This window comes from Stegodyphus dumicola, chromosome 1 (assembly GCF_044657685.1).
Source record: "Stegodyphus dumicola isolate Sdum_Otavi_A_Nest chromosome 1, ASM4465768v1".
Lineage (NCBI taxonomy): Eukaryota > Metazoa > Arthropoda > Arachnida > Araneae > Eresidae > Stegodyphus > Stegodyphus dumicola.
In genome coordinates this window covers 162,480,558-162,502,614 of record NC_140768.1, presented here as the reverse complement: position 1 = coordinate 162,502,614, position 22,057 = coordinate 162,480,558, and the positions used below count along the sequence as shown (strand labels likewise).

General features: G+C 30.7%; 1 protein-coding gene across 3 annotated transcripts in view; it reads right to left on the bottom strand.

Annotated features, from left to right (window-relative positions):
• Positions 1-22,057, bottom strand: part of LOC118198772 (5-oxoprolinase) — a 187,030-nt gene that overhangs the window by 47,265 nt on the left and 117,708 nt on the right. For all 3 annotated transcript variants that reach the window (XM_085822874.1, XM_085822870.1, XM_085822863.1), the window contains exon 25: positions 3,459-3,533. In XM_085822874.1, the coding sequence (XP_085679000.1) occupies positions 3,459-3,533 (75 nt within the window). The remainder of the gene's footprint in view (positions 1-3,458; positions 3,534-22,057) is intronic.

Sequence of the window (22,057 nt, the reverse complement as noted above, 5' to 3'; positions counted from 1 at the left end):
GGATTTTCGTAGTTTTTTTTTTTTTTTTCCTGAAAATAACTAATCCATGAATTAATTTACATGCGCCAAAAAAATATTTTCTCTTCCTTTAGAGTTTAACCACTTGCGCTAAGACTAAACTTCACGGTTGCGGTGCCGTGCGCTACAATATAACAAGCGGTAAAGTGTCTCATTTACGCCGCTCCGCATCTGAGAGTGCAATCCAGAGCTGTAATTCGAGAAATAAACAATCTCGTTGTTAGGCGACGTGTGCACCACGTTATTTTCATTTTTGCGATAAATGCTTATCGACGTGTTCACGTCGCTCGCGGTTTGAGACAAAAGCATCTTGACGTGCGTGGCACGTCTTTTTAGCGCAAGTGGTTAAAGAAATTTTAAACGATATTCATTTTATGAACTCTTGATAACGTGACCTTCGAACTTCGACACCGGTTTCGAGCTTTGGCAACAGATATATCAGACATGCACAGCTGTTTTCCCTCTATGATGGAACGGAGCCACAGCCACGTCTGTTGCAGAGAGGTTTTCCTTCTTTACAATACATATTCTTTGATTCTAACCTCCATGGTACCGTATACTAGGATTAAACCCATTTTGTTTTATACGAGAACAGGTACTTTCTTTAGTTCATGCACTGCACATGCGATTCTCGAGAATATTGGAAACCAAAAGTTGCTTTGCCTTTCTAAAAGACAATCAAATTGGAGCTGCGAAAATTGGCTCTATGCCAGCTACCCGAATGACACTCACGTGATACATAGTTCGCCAAAAAAGTTACCTCTTCCGACGTCGGCGCAAAAATCGCTTTTTTTGGCTGGATCGTTGTATGAACTTCCCTGGCTTTTCCAGATTTTGACAAAAATACTTAAATTCCCTGACTTTTCCCTGAATATTTTGGTCAATTTTCGAATTCCCTGACTTTTCCCGGTTCTCCAGGTTTTCCAGGTAGCGTGGCAACCCTGACTTGAGCATTAAATCAGAAAAAGCACATGCATCAACAGGCAAATGTAACAGATTAAAAAAAAAAAAAAACTTTCAAATACAACTTACAAAGAAAATCACTCATGTAGCTGTTATACATACGGAAAATGCATGAAAACCCATACAACTAATGCAATTCACTGAAAAATGAAATTTAGATGATGCAGATTGTGATAAGTAAACTTTAGCTTTATTTATAACTTGAAATGTATGCTATCAATGATTCAAAACAATCAGCTTGAGAATATGACATTTTATGAAATAAAACCCCCAATTTTAAAATTACATTTACTAAAACAACAATCTAGGAAACTTAATACCCACCAAACTAAATTATACATAAATGAATAATGTGATGTTTTATTCAATAATTAATTATTTCTTGAAGATAATCAATAGATTTTATTAAACAAAAGATCTGATTTACATTAAGATAAATAAAAAAATTAACATCTTTAGAAAAAATATGTATAACATTACAAGTATGTTATACAGTTTTCAATAATTGACATGTAAATACATTACAGAATTCTTTGATATTGATAGATGGAAAAACAGTTTGTGACATTAGTTTATTATGGAACTATAAATGAACACTTTCTTAAAAACTGTAATCAGACTGAAATAATTCATAACTCAATATAAAGCTATCATCTAAATCCTGCTAGAAACAGATTTCTAACAGACTTACCATTGTGGCCTTTGGGGCAATTAACAAGCAGACATACTTGCAAAAAGAGGTGCCAGCTTACTACAGCCATTTCTTATTGGAGGATTAAAGCATTTTTAAAAAGTTTATTTACGTCTAATATCTTACGAGGTCTTCAGACTCATATAGCCTTAAAAAAATTGGAGAATGGTAAGTCTTTCTCTTATTCCCGATAGTCCAAGACTCGATGCAATTGCGGCTTTCTGTCTGACTACAGGACATGATTGCCTTGTGCCCACCTGCACAAGATTGGCATTTTAAGAGATCCTATTTGCCCACTTTGTGATTCTGGAGAAGAAACGCACAGAGACTACCTGCTTCGATGTGGGGCTCTTCATGGTCTTACAGAGGAGTCGAGATACTGGGAAGCAAGAACGCTTCTTAGGCAATGACTTCGGTCTTTTTGTTCTTAGTTCTATTGTTTGTAAAATTTTAGTTCATTGTAACTTTTTGCCTAGCCATTGGAAACACATAAATAATAAATAAAACAAAATCCATAAGTAAAAATTCTGCATGTTTGTGATTGCTATCTTGAACAGTATAGTGCAGAGGTGGGGAATGTGAGACCTTGAAGAGATGCAGCCTACATGAGTTTCTTGTACAGCCTCTAGCTCTTGTAATAATTAAAATTTAATTAATAATGACAGTACGATGAAAATTACAATAATTTTAAAATAAATAGAATTAAATAGTGTGATGTCATCTATTGAGGATAACATGAATTAGAATGTTGCCTGCTTTGGACAGACATACTCACTTGTTTTCTCTCAGCACAAAAAGTAAAACTTGTTTAAGAATGCAAATTGCAGATGCTCATTTAAAGGATCTACTATGGCTGTACATTATGAAACTTGATCTAAATATTCAATTATTTTCAGGCAAGAAAACAAATGCAAATATTCCACTAAATTAACTTTTCCTTTGGATTTTAACATTATTTTACATACTGTTCCTATATTGGTTTTTCATAATTTAATATTATTACTTTTCTATTGTTTTTCTGTATAATGTAATAAATTTATTGAAAATTACTTCTACCTTTATTATTTTTATATGAAACAGAATTTAAATATATGTAGTTGTTTATTAAAAATTATTAAAGATTAAAATTATAACAAGTCAAAATCCTATTTTATGCGAATACAAAAATATTTTATATTGTAAACTTTTATTTCAATAAATGACTTGATTTTTTTGCATAATTTCTAAAAGATGCAATCAAGTAATAAAAGTATAATGATTCACAAAAGGTCACATTTATATCAATTTATGTGGCCTCCTTTATCACTGCTTAATTTTATGGTGGCCTCTCATGGTAAAAAGTTCTGCACCTTTAGTATAGTGCTAGGTAAAGGCTGCATTCCCCACAGTTAACATTTTCAATTATGAGAAAGATAAATGATTAATGGATTTAGTTGCTGACAACAAATATTTTCAAACAAATACCTCTCCCGAAAGAGAAAAAGCGATGATGATGTTAAGCACATTTTAATCATTTACTTGAATTCCTGTAAATAAATTCTGTTCTTCATTCTTATAGTTTTATTTTTATTCTTATAGTTTTATGTTCGTATGTTACATGTTTTGTAAAAATAAGTATATAAAACCCAGAAATAAAACTTAGATAATTTAATCACTTTTATTTTTCATCCCATTACTTTACATTTAAGTTAAAATAACTCTAAAAATGATAGTCATTCTGAAGAATACATGTATAGAAAATAATGCAATTAAATCAGACATTGTAACATTTTAGAATACTTTTTACCTGTATGTAACCCATATACGATTGCACAACATCCAAACCATATTCTTTAATAAGTTCATTGACAAGCGTAATTCCCTGAAAAAAAGTTTTGAATAAAGGAATAAGATAAAATATTAATAAAATATCATCAAAATAAGATGTAAAATTGGAATATTAAGCTCTTAAAATTTTTATAAAAAATGCATTCTTCAGGAGACACTCCCCACAGTATCTGATTATCTCAGCACAGTATCTGAATATCCAAATCCTTTAAATTAAGAGGCCAATGTGGACATTCCTTTAAAGTGGACAAAAGCTTAAGTCCATAATGGAGTGTGTTCAGATGAAGGCTTTTATAGTCACACTTTTCATAACATACCATGATTATCTATGTACTCCTGTTAGAGTTCCAGTCATATCAGGCAGTCAACCAGACCTTGCTTATGTCAGTATAAGGATTTTGCATAAATGTCCTAACTGTTCAACTTTACACCAGCCTGGAAGAACCAAACAATCATAAAAAAGCAAAGATGAACTGACATCCAGTCAACAATTAGTTCATTAGGTTAGTTAGGTGTGCATTTTTACAGAAGCAAAATTTTACCTCTCCTGATCTGCTGGTTTAAATTCTGTCCCTCAGACACGAAAGAGGCTAATGACTTTCATGCCTTATGACTATGTCAACTGTGATAGCTATACCACCATCTGAATTTTTCCCACTAACAGCAAGTTTCAACTGTGAACATTTTTATTTTACCAATATTTTTTCATTTTGTAACTAAAGATTCAAGGATGGAGGTCAAACATAAAAACAGTAAAATGTTAGTTAATAATTACATTTTTTAATGATATGCTTTATTTCACAATAAATAAATAATGTTCTTTGAAAACCTACTTAGCTTTAAAATAAATGTGGAATTTTGGTTACATACATTCAGTAATGCATAAAGCAGTAATGAAAGTTAAACTGACAATTTTTTTTCCCTAAACTCAGTATCAAAGATCAATCAAAGCATTTTTATAATTATTGGACATTTCAAAAAATTAAAAGTGAAGAAAAATAAGAAATTATTGATTTTCTCCCTTCACCTTAAAAAAATTTCTCTTCATTAAAAGTTTTATTATCGATGGAAAAATTCCAAGACAAGAAACACTGATTACTTATTTGATACATAAAGAAAACTATGTTTAAAGTGTTTTTGTATAATTATTTCCAATTTTTAACTTTTTAAATTTCTTCTAGACTGCTGCAAATTATTTTCACTGAGCAGTGATTCAAAAAAAAATAAAAAATAAAATGCCTTAGACTCCTAAATATCTGACTTTTATTATAATGATTTTATCAGAGATGATATTTTATTTTTACATTGAAGTCTCAAATCTTCACTATAAGAAGATATTGAATTACCTATGTTACACTGAACACATCATAAAATATAATTTGAATCCAGCTAAAATTAATTTTGAGCAATTTCACTTTTTATTCAATATAATCAACAAACAGTCCTTGTAACCAGACTGCACAAAATGGGCACTAAAACTTCCCACTGAATTCAATTTTGTATTGCTAGAAGACCAAGCTCATAACATTAACTGGCTTCAAATCATGTGTGTGGTAACTGAGAAACATCATAATACTGAGCAGAAACATCATAATACATACATAATACTGAGTAGAAATGGCCCATTTTTGAATTTTGCTTACATATGCTGCCCCAGAAGAAAAAAAAAAAAAATTCAAGGTAAATGAATATTTAAATTTGAGCAATGCATTGTGTAAAGATGACTATAAATATATCACTATAATTTAAAATATTGAAAAAAATTGAAACTTTTTAGATATAAATTTAGCAAATCAATAAATAATAATTTGTCTTCCAAATGTGTTACCTCGAGATTATTTTACCCACAATTAGGTTGTAAATCTGCCTAAAGGGGGCAATACATATTCAGTGACACAGATAAACTAGTCAAGCTAAGGTAAAAATAATATCAAGGTGGACTGGTAACTATTTATTGATTTGCTAAAGAAAAAAAACTTCTGTAATTAATTTTTATCATGAATATAACACACTAATAGTTCATATTTAACCCATTAATGAGCCCGCCCCTTGGAACGAAATGCTTTGAAAATGGCCGTGCTGTCAGAAAACAAACCTATCCAAAAAAAAAAAACGCTTTCGTTTTCTGAAATCTCTCTAAGATGGCCCAGCCTAGGGCAGTATGTTTGCTTCCCCTTAGTGTGATGGATAAGCCATAAAATTGCCTCCCCGCTATTGAATGGCAAGAAGTACTTCTTGGCTTTAGTTTCGTCTCTCCTCTTTCTTTGTACTTGTAATAGTTTGTAGACTTGTTTCTTTCAATATGTGACGTCCGAATTTTCCGAAATCTTTTTAGGATTTTAGCTTCCAAGCTTGTAAATTTTCAATTATTCGACATGTTTTATTGGGCAGTATTTTAAGAAAGATCATTATTTAATTTGTTACACAAATTTTTTACTATTTACTTATCTATTTTACTTAGTTTTAGTAGGCCAATTTATTTTGGGAAATCAAATTTTAATCCATTCTTTTACCGACTCAGTTTTCATCACATTATAAGTCCATATATATTTACGATGAGAGTACAATATTTATCAAGAATTTTTGGAAAATTTGGCATACGTATTTATATTTTAGTGTTGAATTTTTTCCACAAGTTGTTCGTTAACAGTCGAGCTCATCTTCGTAAATCTTTTCAGCATGGAAGTGGCAAGCAATAATCTTCCTAATGTTTTTCGGGATTTTATAGCAATTTCTAGAATTTTGGCGGTTTTCTACAAATATTTTGTTAAGTTCAGCTATTGTACAGTTGTTACTAATGTGGAATTTAAAACCAAAAATGTATTCCTTCGTTGATTTGAGAGATCGCATTTCGAATTTAAACGGAAGTTTAAATGAATTTGATACAATCTTACCACAGACTAGAAAGAATTATTTCTCTGCGTTGGATGGATTTTCTCACTTTTCTGTATTTTATACATTAAATGCATAAAGCAGACATGCACAAAAATCCCTTTTGATTCTTACAGTTTCAGTTAAATGAATTGTAAAATATATATATATTTTAACTTTCAAAATATATTTGCTCTTTTATGCATAAATTTAAAATCGTGGGACTTCCGCTTACAAATTATATGACCAATTTGCAGTATTTAAGCTTATAACTGAAATTATAGTACTGAAATGACATAGAATATAAGAATAATTATAGTCAATTTAAATAAGTTTCTATTCAATCGTAGTCTATTTAAATAAATTTCTATTTTCATTTAAAATTTGTCATTATTAGCATCTCCCGCAGTTTTATGCAATCATAGGATTTTCCGAATTCTATTAGGTCCTTAGCATAATTTCAAGGCCTAATAGAAAAGTGATAATATGGAAAGACTATGACTTAAGTACCAATAGCCAAGTATTTGTAATTAAATAATTAAATAAAAATAAATATTGAATACCAGCCACTTTTTTATTTATTTTTAGTCATATAACAAGAGATAAACAAGAATACTATTACATCTAAGAATTATTTAGTAAATTATTTTGCTAATTTTATATGAATGAGGAAACATGGTAAAAATGTTTCAAATGATTGAATTCACCGTTAAAAATCAAACAAACCCCAAAATTCCTTTTTCCCAAAACTGCGTAAAAAGTTTTGATCAAATATGATTTGAATGAGTTTTCCAATTCTGTTTTGAGTGATATAAATTATTATTCGTAATAATTTTTATATTATAACTTAGCAGAATATCGTTTACCGTTAAAAATTATATCTAAAAGAATTAAATTTTGTAAAAGAATAAAAAATATAATTAACTGTTCCATTTTGTCCTTCATGCATCTATTTATGTAAAAATGGAATCTGGCTAGGGAATTTATGACTTATATATGAACTAAAAATTGGTATCTTGACAAAACTTGTCAGAATATAAAAAGTGTATATTCTGTGATATTAGTGTATTAATCATACTTCTGTATACGTAAATGCAGTTTATAATTACCAGCATAAGTATCATAATGGATTTTATTAAAATGACGAAAACTGAATGCATGATCCTAGCATTATCAAACTACGGCTCTTTATCCCATTAAGTATTGCTTGGGTCGTAACCAACACGAGTTTTATTTTTGAAATATTATTCCAAATAAAACAGAAAGCGTTAAACGACATGCATTTTAAAAAGTTTTACTTTTTTATATGCATAGAAATGTTAAGTAGCTTTAAATTGTACTTCATTTCTGAAACTTCTGCAGTACTATTTTTAGAACAGATCCAGGACTTTAAAGAACAAGTACATTTTAGTAATATGCAATGTTAATGATATAGTTCAAATGTTATTGAACAGCTGTACGATTTGTAACTGGCACTGGAAGAAGCAAAATTTATCTGATGATCCAGTCTTCATTTAATGAATTAATACAGAATGATACAGGGTGAGCTGCTGGTCAGCATGTTCGTTAAGAAAGTTAAACTACTTTCTTTTTTCCCACCGACAGTGAGGCAGCCAAACCACTGGGGCTGTTAGCATAGGCAAACTACTATTTGCTTGTACAAAAACTGTATTTAAAGCTTACAGCTTATTTTAAATAAATTTCGCATACTAATTACAGCTCTCCCAAAAAGCTCTGTTTTCTATCTTATTTGTTTTAGATTTCAGATTAAAGGAAAATAACCAGTTCTGTTTCTCAGAGACGGGATTCCTGCCTGTTTGTTTTTTGTGGTTTTCTATATGTGTAACCCAGTTTCCCACTGAAAGGGCTCAACGAAGGCCCATAGTTCTCGTAAATAAATTGTGGAAAAAAATACTCATGTAGATTTTATGTAAAGTAACATCGATTGATCGATGTGTATCTTTTGCATTGAAGAGGGGGAAAAAGAAAACTGCAGTTTTTGACACCATTAGGAGTCATACATTAAAAAAAAGAGATTCTCCTGTCTAGTAGAAAAGATTATGCTATTAGAATATGACAGAGTAGATGTGGGCTATTTGCATAAGGTGAGGAATGCTTTCGTGAAGGATTTTCATAGGAAAGCTGACTCGTATTCGCATTCCACATGTGGAAAACCACAAAAACGAATCATGCGCTCAACATTTTCGCCTGGGATCGAATACCGGTTGAACTACCAGTATTCGGCTGCCACAGATAGGACTTCTACACTTACAAAGAGCCTTTCGCTTAAGAACTGTTTATCACCTCTTTCCTTCCCGATGTTAGGCTTTTGTCGTTATTAGGGAACGTTGTTCACTGTTGTTTGATTTCAATGAATAAAGGCAAAGCAGATAAAGCCTCTCAACCTGAAAGATAAAATGCCTTCAGGTAGGATTTATAGGAAACTGGTTCACGTTTATTTCATGCATCAGGGAATTTCATGCATCCGAATTTTGTTTATGTTTGTTTCATTTAGCTCAAAACATTAGCTCGAGTACTCTCTATTTTAAGAAAAGAATGTTTTTGGGGAGTATTTTATAAGGGTAAATTACTTGTATTAATGTTACACATGGAGAGAAAACCATGAAAAGATCCGTACAGTTAGCTCGTTCATCAGTATTCGGAGACAGGTTTAATTACTGGGGTTCAATGATCTTAATCACTTGTGTTCTAATGGGCCTCATGAGCTTTGCATTTTTGTTGATCAGGCTAATTTATGTCGAAATCGCACGAAATTTACCAAAATTTAAAAAATTGCTTTCTGATGGAATATTCCAGTAATTTTGATTTATCAGAAATTTCGAAATGTGTCAGGTTTCTGGAGTATGTGTACATGTGAGCATATAAAATTTAAATTTAGTCATTTTAAACATAAATCAGATAGCATATCTTTTATGGTACATTGAGTAATCTTTAGTACTATGTAATTAATTCCCTAAATATGAAAGTATGTGAAACTTAAATTAGGAATTATAGCAAATCATTCCATAGAAATATGTTATGCCAGTATTAGTCTAGAAAGGATCAATTATGTGTAAATATTGTAGTAGGCATGTTAGGTAACAATTTGTCAGCAGTATAGATATCATTAATTTAAAGGAGATAATAACGATATGTGTTCCTTTTGTTTTAGCATAGTTCTGCTCCCGTTACTTTTAAGCTAAACATATCACTTGAAATAAATTTTTTTCTAAAATCAGAGGGATATTATTAACAATTCTTCTTTATAAATATAAAGTTTATCCTTTATTATATAAATAATTGAAATGCTTAAATTTGGCATTCTAATAAATATTTTATGTTAACTTTCTGAAAAATTGAATTTATTTTAAAATGTATAAAAATGGATTAAATCCTGAATTTTTTCCAGTCTTATGATAATAAAATTTTAGAATCATCAGTTTGTATATCCGTATATATTATAAGAAAGTATCTCATTCTTTTTTGAGGACTCTTGTGATGTAAGTGATAGTAGATCGGGCTAGCATTCGGAAGGTCTGCGGTTCGTATCCGTGCGAGAGCATAGAGGATTTTTCGTATTTTCTCCTCAGAAAAACGGAATGTATGGAAACGTGATAGACGATAATTCGTGAACACATGAATTAGGCTGATGCTTCTTCTCTTTCGCCCTATAAGAGGGAAAAAATAAGGAATTATGCCATTCTCCCCATCTTGCTACAAATGGATGTTCTTCCAATTAGAATTTGGAAGACGTTGTTGGTAGAAGAATAATTACAGCACTGCTGAATTTTCGCATTTCTTGCTTACTTTTTCTGGTATCGCTTTTCCATTACAGTATGTTGATAGGTGAAACAACCCCGTAAAACGTTTTTTACATAATTTACGTTCAAGTTACATTAAAACACAATTTTCGGAATTAAACTTCCTACATATGGGTTCCCTCTTTTTTGATACTTTCTAGTAAAATTATATTAGGAGATAATATAATCAATATTTCTTTAGTAAATAAATTATTATCATCTTACTTTGTGCAAGTATTAGAAAAACTTCTTTTCGAGCTAAGTGAATTTTAGATCATTCAACATATATATATACACACCGCATTTTATAATTTCATTACAAAAAAGTTTTATACCTTAGAGAGTATATCTTTTCTAGTAGACTTTGTATTGCTTGAATTTTGAGGGAAAAGGAAAGTCAAGATTTTTACAAATAAAAACAATAAAAAAATACATTTCCCTCCGTTTAGTGCTGTATCTCTTTACTTATGTGTGGGTGCGATTATGGTAAAGCCTCGAGGGCTATCTGCCTAAGGGGAGGGATGCCTTCGTGGAGGACTTTCTAAGGGAAACTGGCTCGTTATACACATTACACATGGGGAAAACCACAAAAACGCCATGCAGCAGCCCCGTTCGCGCGTTCGAACCTCGGACCGAACTATCAGTGTTCAGCAACTTTACCGCTCGGCCGCTGGTGGGCCTCTCTTTAATGACGAATTAACACCAATAGACAGGCTGTGTTCTCCCGAAGGTTCGGCCTTTCTGCAAACGATTAGGGGAAACCGGAAAAGCAATAAAAAGATTTTTCACTCGTGAATCGGCATCTTCAAGAAGCATCGACTCCCAGTGAGTAAAAGTGACCATCTGGTAAGATGTATTTTAGCATAAAATGGTTTGCAAATCCAAATAACATTAATTTAGAGAAATTTTTATGGATGCAATATATAATTCTTAGATAAAAGTATAAAAGTAAGTAAAAGGCGGCGATGTAAGTTGTTTTTCGTTACTTTGAATTTTTAGAATAGAGCCCCAAACATATTACTGTCGACCCTGTATTTAGATTTGCTAACTTTATTAAAGCACGCGATATCTATCTTCTAAGATAGGAATATTTCACTTCCGGCAAACTTTCTAAGGACAACTTACATGCATTTAGGTTCACATATAGAGAAAACCATGAAAATTCCATGCAGCTGATCTATTCCTTCGCTGAAAATAGAAGCCTAGAAGAATTGATAGTGTTGTGTTGCTTCAGCGACAAGATTTTTCACTTTGATTTTGGAATTAGAAATATAATTACAAAGATCTCAACTAGAGGAGATCATAATTCATTATTTTTTTCACACATATAAAATCTGGTTAAATATGTTTCCTCGTTTATAAATTACAGAAGTTTTTTTTTTTTTTTTTCAATAATTCCTGATATTTTAAAGGAAAATTTTCATTTATTTTTTTTTTCTTGTAGCAGGTTTAAATAGTCGTTGATTGAAACCACACTAATTTTACCTAACAATCGGAAAATGACACAAATGACGTGAATTCTTTCATAATTATATTACTCATTAGCATTAAAAAAAAATTTAACTTGGGTTGAAGATTACCTCAGAAGAGTTTTTTTAATTTCTTACTTTAGATGCCATACAGTCTGGTAATACATATCTTATATAATACATAATAATAAGTCTGGTTATACTACAGCCATATCAGTGGCCGATAAGACTGCTAAATATTAGTTGTTCGATTTGAATTCAAACTCAGACGAACGAATGCGATGGCTGTGTGGTATTTTTCCATGTATAATATGAGTACGAGCTATTCGTTAGAAAGTCCTCTATGAAGGCATCTTTCTACTTAAAAGCAGATAGTCCTCGTGTGTTTTGCTGTATTCAAATAATCCTAGCCTTCAGACTACACCTATCACTCTAAATCAAGATGAAAGTTTTCTAAACAAGATTTTTAAATCGGGCTGTGGGGGTTCCAGTGGCCAATCGCTAAAACCGCTGAAAACTGGTAATTTGACATGCGTTCAAATCCGGACGAACGTGCTTGTTCTGTGAAAGTTTTCCAGGGTTTTTCTACGTTCAGTGTGGATGAGATCTAGTTTCCCTTAGAAATTCCCTCCATGATAGTTTCAGTCGTCTCGCGCAGATTCCAAATCCATTAAATTTTCTTTATTAAGTATACAATTATAATTCTTTCTTTTTAGAGAAATCGCAGGGGAAAAAACTGTAAACATCAAATCGAGTGCGATTACGAATATTTTAAAATAGTTAAAATTTTGAGCGGGAAAGCTTTTTTAATACGTTCATAAGCAACTGATAATTAGGGAAAGAAAAACATTTTAAATTGGCATAAAACTTTGTCGATTTATACAATAATCTATGTAAATGCGTTTTCAAAAACTTCTGCTGAAATATGAAGAGTCGTATTTGTAAAGCACTTATTAGCGAGATCTGTTAATTGTATACTCAGCTTTTAGTTTTCATAACCTTCCAGTCATCAGAATAAAGTCATTAAGCGTAAGGGGGCGACGAAAAAAGAATTTTAAAGAAAAGATTATTTTTACAAAATGACTCAAAATTTCCTGAGCTAGTATAAGTAATTATGTAACTTAAATAATTAAATATTTGCAAAAATTATGTTGACCTCTCTCTGTCTTACCAATATTTCTGTATAGATATAGAACATAATTATCGATAATGAGTATCATAGATAGTAGAGGATATAGAATGAGCATCACAATATATAACTGTGTTTGTCGCAAAAGCGTCCACTTTGATAAATGAACATAGCTGTCGGGAATCGCGTATGAATGTCACGTACATGCTTTATAATACCAAGAATGTTATAAAAATGATGGTTATTTGATATCAGCATTTACCGAACTTTCCAAAATGTTTAAAAATATAATATTTAAGAGTCAGCAAGTTTGTTTAAAAAATTGTATGCATTTCAATCATTGTGTTTTGTCGCTATAATCAGAAGCTCGTCATCGATATTTAGACTTTTTCTCGATAAGCTACCGAGTTCAAATTTTCTACTCACACCGTTTACAGATGTAAACACGGCAAGGTAAAACGAGTTTTATAAAATTCGATTTAGAGGTCTTAAAATTTAATGTTGAAAAAATTTTTTGCGCATATTTCCATTTAAAACTAAAAATCTCACAGATTTTAAGTTTGCATCACTTTACAGAGCGTAAAATAGCTTTTGAAATAAAATTTGCATAAAATTAATATAATTTCTGATTTTGGGTGAATTTTTAAAACTTTATACTTTTATAAGGTAAGAGGAATTTTGGAAGTAAAAGACAACCAAAAGGAGAAAAATAATTTGCCGTACAGATTAATGGGAATACAGGGTTCGTACACATTTTTGCACAAGGAAATTAAGTACATTTAAGGACCATTAATGAAAAAAATTAAGGACCTATGAGCAAATGGGAACTGAATAAATTCAATTGACGATATTATCTATGCCAGAATTTCCCTTTTGTAATACATCCTAAAACTAAAATAGATCCCTAAGTAGTACACATTATTAATAAACAAGAATTAATTAACATAATTGTTAATAAGTTTGAGAATAAAATAAACTTTGCAATTTATCAAGTAGCGTTAAATATTTTACACTTGTAATTGTTGGTCATATTTGAAAGTAGATAAGTGACATTTACGTTTTACTAAAAGTTAGCTTTATGCTGATTTTTTTTATGTCTCATTTTGTCACATACTTGGTCAGCCTGGAGGTTTAGTAAATAAGCAGGTAGATTTTATGTCAAACTGCATAGGTTAAAATGAGAAATAATATCATAATCAGTATGATTCATAACAAAAGACTGAATGTTGTCACCGCTGCTGCTTGTCTAGAGAGAGACCTACTGATTAGAACAAACCTGAAAAGCCTGATGTAGGGAAGGTTGGCAAGTGTTAAAAGTTAGTCAGGTTCTGTTTGATGCAGTTATTGTCGTAGCTTCGTGTACAGTTCCAGGGGTTGTAACCCAGTTAATATACTTTAAGGTTCCAATAAGCCATTAAAGCACCAGAGGTAATAATGTGTTTTGTATTATTTTAAGTCTAAGTAGATGCATAGAATATGTTTTACTTGAATTTTTACATTTTTATATTTTATCTTGTGACCACAGTGAGTATTAATGAAAGGCAATAACTCACTTTAATATGTAGCGATAATTTTTAAGGGTACGCAACTAGTTATAAATAACTGAATTAGGTAGTTTGATAACCTTAGTCATTATGGATTTACGTGACAACTATTAAATTTTATTTTTTAACAATATTTTTTAAAAAAGCCCTATTAAAATCAAAATCTAATAAAATTTCAGTTTAAAGTACATGTAATTTATGACACAGATTTGTAAACGATATTACGATAATTATGCATTAAAAGCTACAGAAACATTTACATTTTGTAACAACAACAGTCAACAAATATTTATCCGTCATTTTAATTTGAACCTTCCCAGACATTTTGGCTAGTTTATATCGATTTCCTTCTCTTTAAGCATCTTTTCTAACAATTCGAGATTTGTCTCAATATGCAAATCAATGCTCTCACTAGTTTCTGCGTCTTTATCTCCTAACTTGTCAACCTCCCCACAATGTACCTATGAGGGTTTAATTGATCTGGTAAAAGTTAAATCGTCCCAAACTCCCGACAGGCGTGAAGCATATTATCGCTCTGTCTGAAAAAAATTAACTAATACCAGATAAAGGTTTAAATAAGCCTCTTATTTAAAAAGAGCTTAGGACATAAAGGCATGTTCTGATGCTAACAAAATCAATTACAGCTCATGGTGACGTAATTAAACAAGAACAGTCAAATTCAAACTAATAATGTGGACTAGTGATCAAAGATTATACTATTTAATTTAAATTTATTCTGGCTCAATAACTCTATAATATGAGGAAATAGAAATGGGGAATTATAGTAAAGGTTGAAATCATATTTGTAAATTGGGTAAATTGTATTATGTAAATTGGGTAATTTACATAATAATAACTGCACATATCTTTGAAGAATAATTTCCTTTAGGTATTCAGTTTCTTTCTTCAACACATTTTCTTTTCATTTTAGAATTTTTGAATTTAATTAAGGATTTCTGTTATTCTAAAAAGCACTAAATGCAATTAGAATGTACAGAAAAAGTGGATAATTTTATTTCTTTAGTAATAGGAACATTCAGAAGCAATATGAAATATATATATAGTAAAGTTCAGTTAGAGCTGATGTGGCAGAAGTTCTAGAATTTAGTGACATACCGAACAACAAAATCTAGAAATGGCAAGACTTTTAGAATTTAGAGCAAGCATTGGAAGCAGAATTTAGAAAGGCACTAGGCAGTAGAATTTAGGATCCACAGAGATTGCATCAGGTGGGAAAATGCATAGTGCCAGCTATGTGTATGGTGCTTTAAGAAATATTAGATGAATCTTTTAAATTGTAAGTTTTCAATTTCTTTATTAGTAAAAAAATCCTTTTCTATAATGCCTGCCCATGTGATAAGATCAGAAGCATTTTTGATATTTTCCATGCTTCTGTGTAGTGAAAAGTAGAGAAAATAAAGAGAAGATAAACATGTTAAGATTCTAGTATCAGAAGTAATACATTCAAATATGTTTTCATTGTTCTTCCAGACGTTCTCCAAAAATTAAGAAATTCATTGTAAACTTTCTATAAAATACATCCATTACATGTTGATACCATGGAGACATTTTTCATTTTGTCATATATTTCTCGAATGTTCTAGAATCGTGGGTATAAATCTTGCCTTCAAATCCTTCTAAACTTTCCAAGCTGCAATGTCTAAAATCCTAAAGAAAATTATCCCTACAAATTCTGTAACAGCAAAAAGCCAGAAATATTTTGGGAAACAATAGGAGGGAAAAAGTATAAATAATTTTATAGAGAAAACTGATGCACATTCTGAGAATTTTGAATATTCTGAGACAATTATATGGGAAAACTCTTACTATGAAAAAATTAAAAACAAGACATTTTTAATTAATTACATAGCTAATTTTGCTTTTGCTAAGAGCTCTTTCATAAATTGTGCTTTATAGCATTGTAACTTGTTTATTTTTCAGATTAAAAATATTGTATAATAAGTTGTCAAAATAAAACTTTATAATATTACAGCAAAAAAAATAAAAATGCTTCATTTTAATGTTATTTTTTAAATATAATTTCAATATATTACTATTATTTTAATGAAATTTATTAATGTACGATGTTTTATAAAAAAAAAAAAAAAATCGCCGAAAAATTCTCAGATCTCGGAATTAAACAGTTTCTATAGAAACTAATGTTAAAAATCCCTAAAATGTCGAAAAGTCACCAAATTTAGAACCGTTTAATAAAAGAATTGCCATCCCCAAAAGTGAAAAGTTGTTTAAGAGCTCTTTACTAGAAAAAAATGAATTTCGAAATGATTATGTTTCACTTCTTGCTTAGAAACTCGAGTATCCCATCATTTATACTAGAAATAGAAACAAATTATAACTCATGAACCCATTCAAATGATAACCATATATACGGCAGTGAATCGCCAAAAATATTCCTCAAAATGCTAATTCACATTCAAAATGACAGTCGTAAAAATAGGCAGAAATTTCAGATGATTAAAATTAAGGACCTTCTGCTGATTTTGGCCAAAATTAAGGACTTTTAAGGACCAAAAATCGATTCCAAAAAATCTAAGGACTTTTAAGGACTCTTAAGGACCATACGAACTTTGGAATAAGAGCACCTTTAAAAAATTCCTGTACAGTTTTATAACAAGAATAATAGATTCTTAAATAACGAAATCAAATAATCGAATTGCATTGTCAAAAGTATAAGATTTATAAATTCATCAAGAGAGCTGCACCTTTTTTCATTATTCGTGATATAAATTTGTAGAATTTTTTTAAAGACAATTATTTAATCACGTGTTCCCAATAAATTATATAATACGTTATTTTCTCATTTTAATTCATCAATAATTTTATGAGTCATAAATAAAAATTTATTTTATAAAAGCTTGCTTATTTTATTCAATACTTGTTCTAGAACGGAAATTCTTAATTCCTTTTATATATACATTCACTTCCTTTTATATATACACACTTTGTAACTGGTAATAAATTTGTTTCCTTAGAGTCAGTGTAAGGCCTTTATCTCAAAACATCAAGAAGACTTCTCCCCGGGCTAATGACAGCCATTACCCATTGTTGTCAGGGATGCGCGGACCCTTGTCCCCTTAGGCAATGGGGATTGGAAGACGTACAAAAATACGGGCTAGACGTTTTTGGCGCATTTTCCAGCTATTAAAAAACACGGGAAGATCCGTTTCCGAGGGTACATTTCAACTAACAATAATCCGTAATGAACCATCAAGAGACCTGCATAAAAGAACGAGAAAATCAGGGTCAAACTGTTAATGGGTTAAAATAATTAAACTTCTTTATTTAAAAAAAATAAATAAGGCTAAAAAACAAAGAGGTTGAATAACATAAAACTCAAAAAGGACAGGCATTTTTGCCTACGATCACATTTTTGAAGATTTATATATAAAAAATTTCAGTTTTTTTAATATTTAAATTGTAGAAGTATATTTATAGTTATCTTTATGCAGTGTGTTGCTCAAATTAAACTTTAAACATTAATTTATCTTGAATTTTCTTTCTTTTCTTCTGGAACAGCATATGTAAGCAAAATTTGAAAAATGGCCAAATTCTGATCTGAATAAATAAAAGATACATTACAGCAATAAATATCCTCCCAACATATCATTTTTCTTATTTATTTTGTCACCAAACACAGAAATATGCACAATAACAATTTCTTCAAATCTTTTCCATAATTTTATTCTCATTGTTCCATTCTGCCACTTGAAGCACTAGACCTTTATTGCTAATTGCTATTATAGGTAAGTATTTTTAAAGCATGAATTCAATTCAAATTAGTTCTTTTTTTACTGAAAAATTCTATAACATTCCAATTATCTTGGAGAGATAAATATCTTTTGTTGAATTTCATGCCAAAAAAAAGTAAGATATTATATCAGAAATGATAAAAATGGGACAACTGGTAGTCTGGTCATGTACTGTTTGGGGGTTGCTCAAATATATTTATTATGCTGTAGGGTTACTGTTGTAATTGGAAGTTAAAGTCCTGCAGACATTACTAGACTAATTGCAAATTTTCACTACATCTTAAACTACTCAGAAAATACTGAAGAACATTAAAATAATCTTTTTATTTAGTCTTAAAATGAATAGGCATAACTTGTGGTACAGACGAAACTTTCACTTCTTGCATGATTTAAAATTAGCATAATACAAGTTAAATTCAAATGCAGGTGATTCAAATGTAGGTGTCATTTGGTTTGGTTTATTTGACTTCTGCAAAGCACATGAGGGTTATCTACGTAAACTGGCTTGTTACATGTTACACATGAGGGAAAACCATGAAACGCCCTTGCAGCCAGCCCATTTGTGGGATTCGAACCTCAGACCAAACTACCAGTGTTCAGTGACTTTACCGCTCAGCTGCTGGTGGGCTAGAAATGTAGTAAGAAACTACTTAAATCTAGAATATACCTTTAAGCAGAAACAACAACTAACAGCATGGCATGTTACAAGAAGCTGTGATCCAAATATTAAAAAACTACAGCTTGCGAGAAACATGGAAAAAGTTATAGTAAAGACTTCAACCATAATAAATGGTTAATTAACCTAAAATATCTAACATTTTCCCCACCAGAATTTAAATAATCACAAATAAAGGTTTTAATAACCTTCACTAAGATCTACCAGCATGAGTCACCCCTTGCAAACAATTAAAATCTTAATTAAATTCATGTTCTAATAAACTTGACCTTAGACATTTTCATATTTTTAGATCCATCAGTCTTTTGTGTCACATCTCCTTCCATAAACATTGAAGGAAGAACATTTAACCTACAACTTTTCAGGTGTAAGAATAACCTTTCACAATTTATGTTTTCTCTCTAAACACTGTTTTTTCCACCCTGCTGTTTAGCATTGTGATGGTTAAATCAGTGTGAGAAGGTGTAGTATGTTTAACAACTACATGCAACCAAATTCCTTCATGGTTATAAGCAATGTACACACCTTAGTGACACCCTATTTCAAAAATCTATACCTTATGTTCCACGCTAAAATTTCATTTAACTTTATAAATGAAGAGCCTAATTTTTAACTAACCTCATTTACACTGTGCTAGGTTTTACTTTAAAACAACTCATTACCCTATGTTAGCTTTTGCTTTTCATTTACACCACACACCATCACAACGCATTTTACTTTTATGGTACATTTGTTCTTCACATAATGCCCGCATAGAAAATCTTAAACTTCATTTAACATAGAATTTAAAAGAATACTTGCCTTAGTTTAAGCTTTACAGAGCATGAAGAGTAGTTGCCCTTATTTGCCTTACACCAAAAAAAAAAAACGGTCTTTTGACCTGAACAATCATGTCTAACACACAAACATAAAATTGTTAAAGTAGATGAATACATTAAATAGAAAAGCTTCTTCACTGAATTTAAACTAAAATATCCTTGCTTGAGGCAAAAAAAAAGGGGGAATCTGAAAGTTTTCAGATTTCATCTTACGCCCAAAGGAGCTTTATTTTAACCTTTTCCCATGGGCTATAGGGGCCAATTTCAAACGTATTATGGCCATTTAGTCACTTATTTTAAATTAAAGGAACAGAAAAACAAATCGACAGGGTCTTGCATTTCCTAATCCATATCAAGGAGTAAATTTTAAATCTCCATAGTTTACTGAAATTTCTTGAGACACATTTAAAGAAGTGAAAGTGCGGGACATATATGTCCCAGCCCCCTGGAAAAGGTTGCTACCTATTAAATACCATGTTCTTTGTACTTAAACCATAAAATTCAGTTCAACAGCAATATCACAAAATAATTTTTAAAAGCATATCTTTGGAATTTCTGATACAGTTTCGTGCTCTGGAGATAAAATGCCCCCCACCCCAATACAGTGTTGCCATTGTTCGCTTTGAAATCTTTGAGTTTGTTAATCAAAAATCAGTTAAAGTTTTACATAATATTAAACAGATAATAAAGCAAATTCCAGATTTGGGCTTTCAGATGCCCATATTCAGGTGAAGGATTATGTTTTCAAAATTGGATGGCTCTAGATACCATTGTTTTATAAGAATGCAAGAAACATACATTATGCAGATTCTTCATTATTTAATTTCTTTAAATATAATACAGGGTGATTATTTCTGATGGCAACAATTTGAAAAGTGATACAGTATTTTCAAGTTTTCAAGCAAAATGCCAAAACAAAATTAACAGCCCTTCTGGGCTTAATGGCATTTGAGCTAAAAAGAAAGAGAAAGAGAAATGGAAAAAAAAAAAAAAAAAAACTTAAATAAAAGCTTGATATTATTATAAACTGAAGATTTAAGCCAGGTGTGCGCAACATATGGCAAGCATGCCAGATTTGCACGTGGAACAGTTCTCCATGCACTCTACAAAGTTATCAAATAAAGATAAATCATCCTATCTGTCCCATCTGCACCATCAGGAAAGTTTACTTGCCAAAATTTTGTCACAGCACTTAATTTTGTAATGAACACTCTTGTTAAAATAGTTAATTTCACAGTTTCTCATTCTTCATTGGTATGCGGGATATTTAAATCTCTTTTAGAAGAAATGGAAAGTGAATGTGTGGCATTTAATACATATTAAAATTACACAAAAGAAACAGAATTGTTCTCATTATGAAAAAAATCTCATTTGGTTTTGTTTAATTTCAGTTTTATTACCAAGACCATTATTAAGTTTTGGGGGTATTTCATTGAATTTACATAACTGTAAAGCATTTTAATGACTAATTCAACAATGTAATGATATTCAAATTAATAAACTAATGTGTTATCAGAAAACTATGTCAAAGATTTTTTTAGACGTTAATCTTTTCCTTTATGCGTTTATATTCTACAATATTTGAAAAAGTAAAAAATCTAAATTTTTCAAGTGGTTTAGTTTCATAACTCATTTTCCAAGAATGCTTCAATAGAAATTTAAATATTCTTTTAAAAAACAGGCCTTTTTATGCGTTTCTAAATTGTATATCTAGAAAGTAAATTATTAGTAACAATATCAGGGAACATTTATACAATGCAAAACATTTCCAGGACACATCTGGAAATGGTAACTGCAATGTAATCTGGGACATCTGGTCACTTCAGTCCAACCTCATATTTAAATTTTTCATGGTTCATAGAATTTTTTTTTTTTTAATATGATCATCAAGAATTTCTATGAAAAGCTCTAAAAGAACCTGTTGTACTTTTTAAAAAATTTACACTGTTATAAGAGCCATATCATTCAGTTAACAACCATTTATTTAAAAAATTTTGCAATTTAATTTAAATTTCAAAGATGTAGAAACATTAAGACTTTGACAATTCCAGATTTTGGTAATTTCTGAATTTTAGATCATCAGTTTAAATCTAGTAAGATCACATGCAGAGATGGCAATGTTGGGCTTCATTTATTGTTTAGATGAGATAGAACACTAACTACCCAGAGGGCTGGTGAGGAGACATCAGGTGACAGAATGTAAAGGTGGCAACAAATTTAGTATATAGAGGCGACCCAAACCATAAAAAATAAGAATAGCAAAATTTTTACAATTTAGGCAAGGTACCGGGGCCACCGAATTTAGGAGCAGCAAAATTTTTAGAATTTTGGGAGGTACCAGAGAGCAGAATTTAGGACCCAAAGAGACTGCACCAGGTGGCAAAAAGCACGGGAACAAACTCTGCTTGCTGCCTCGTACAAAGTACACAATATATCTTTTGTAAAATACAGTTTTAAAATTTAAGTGTTATATATTCAATA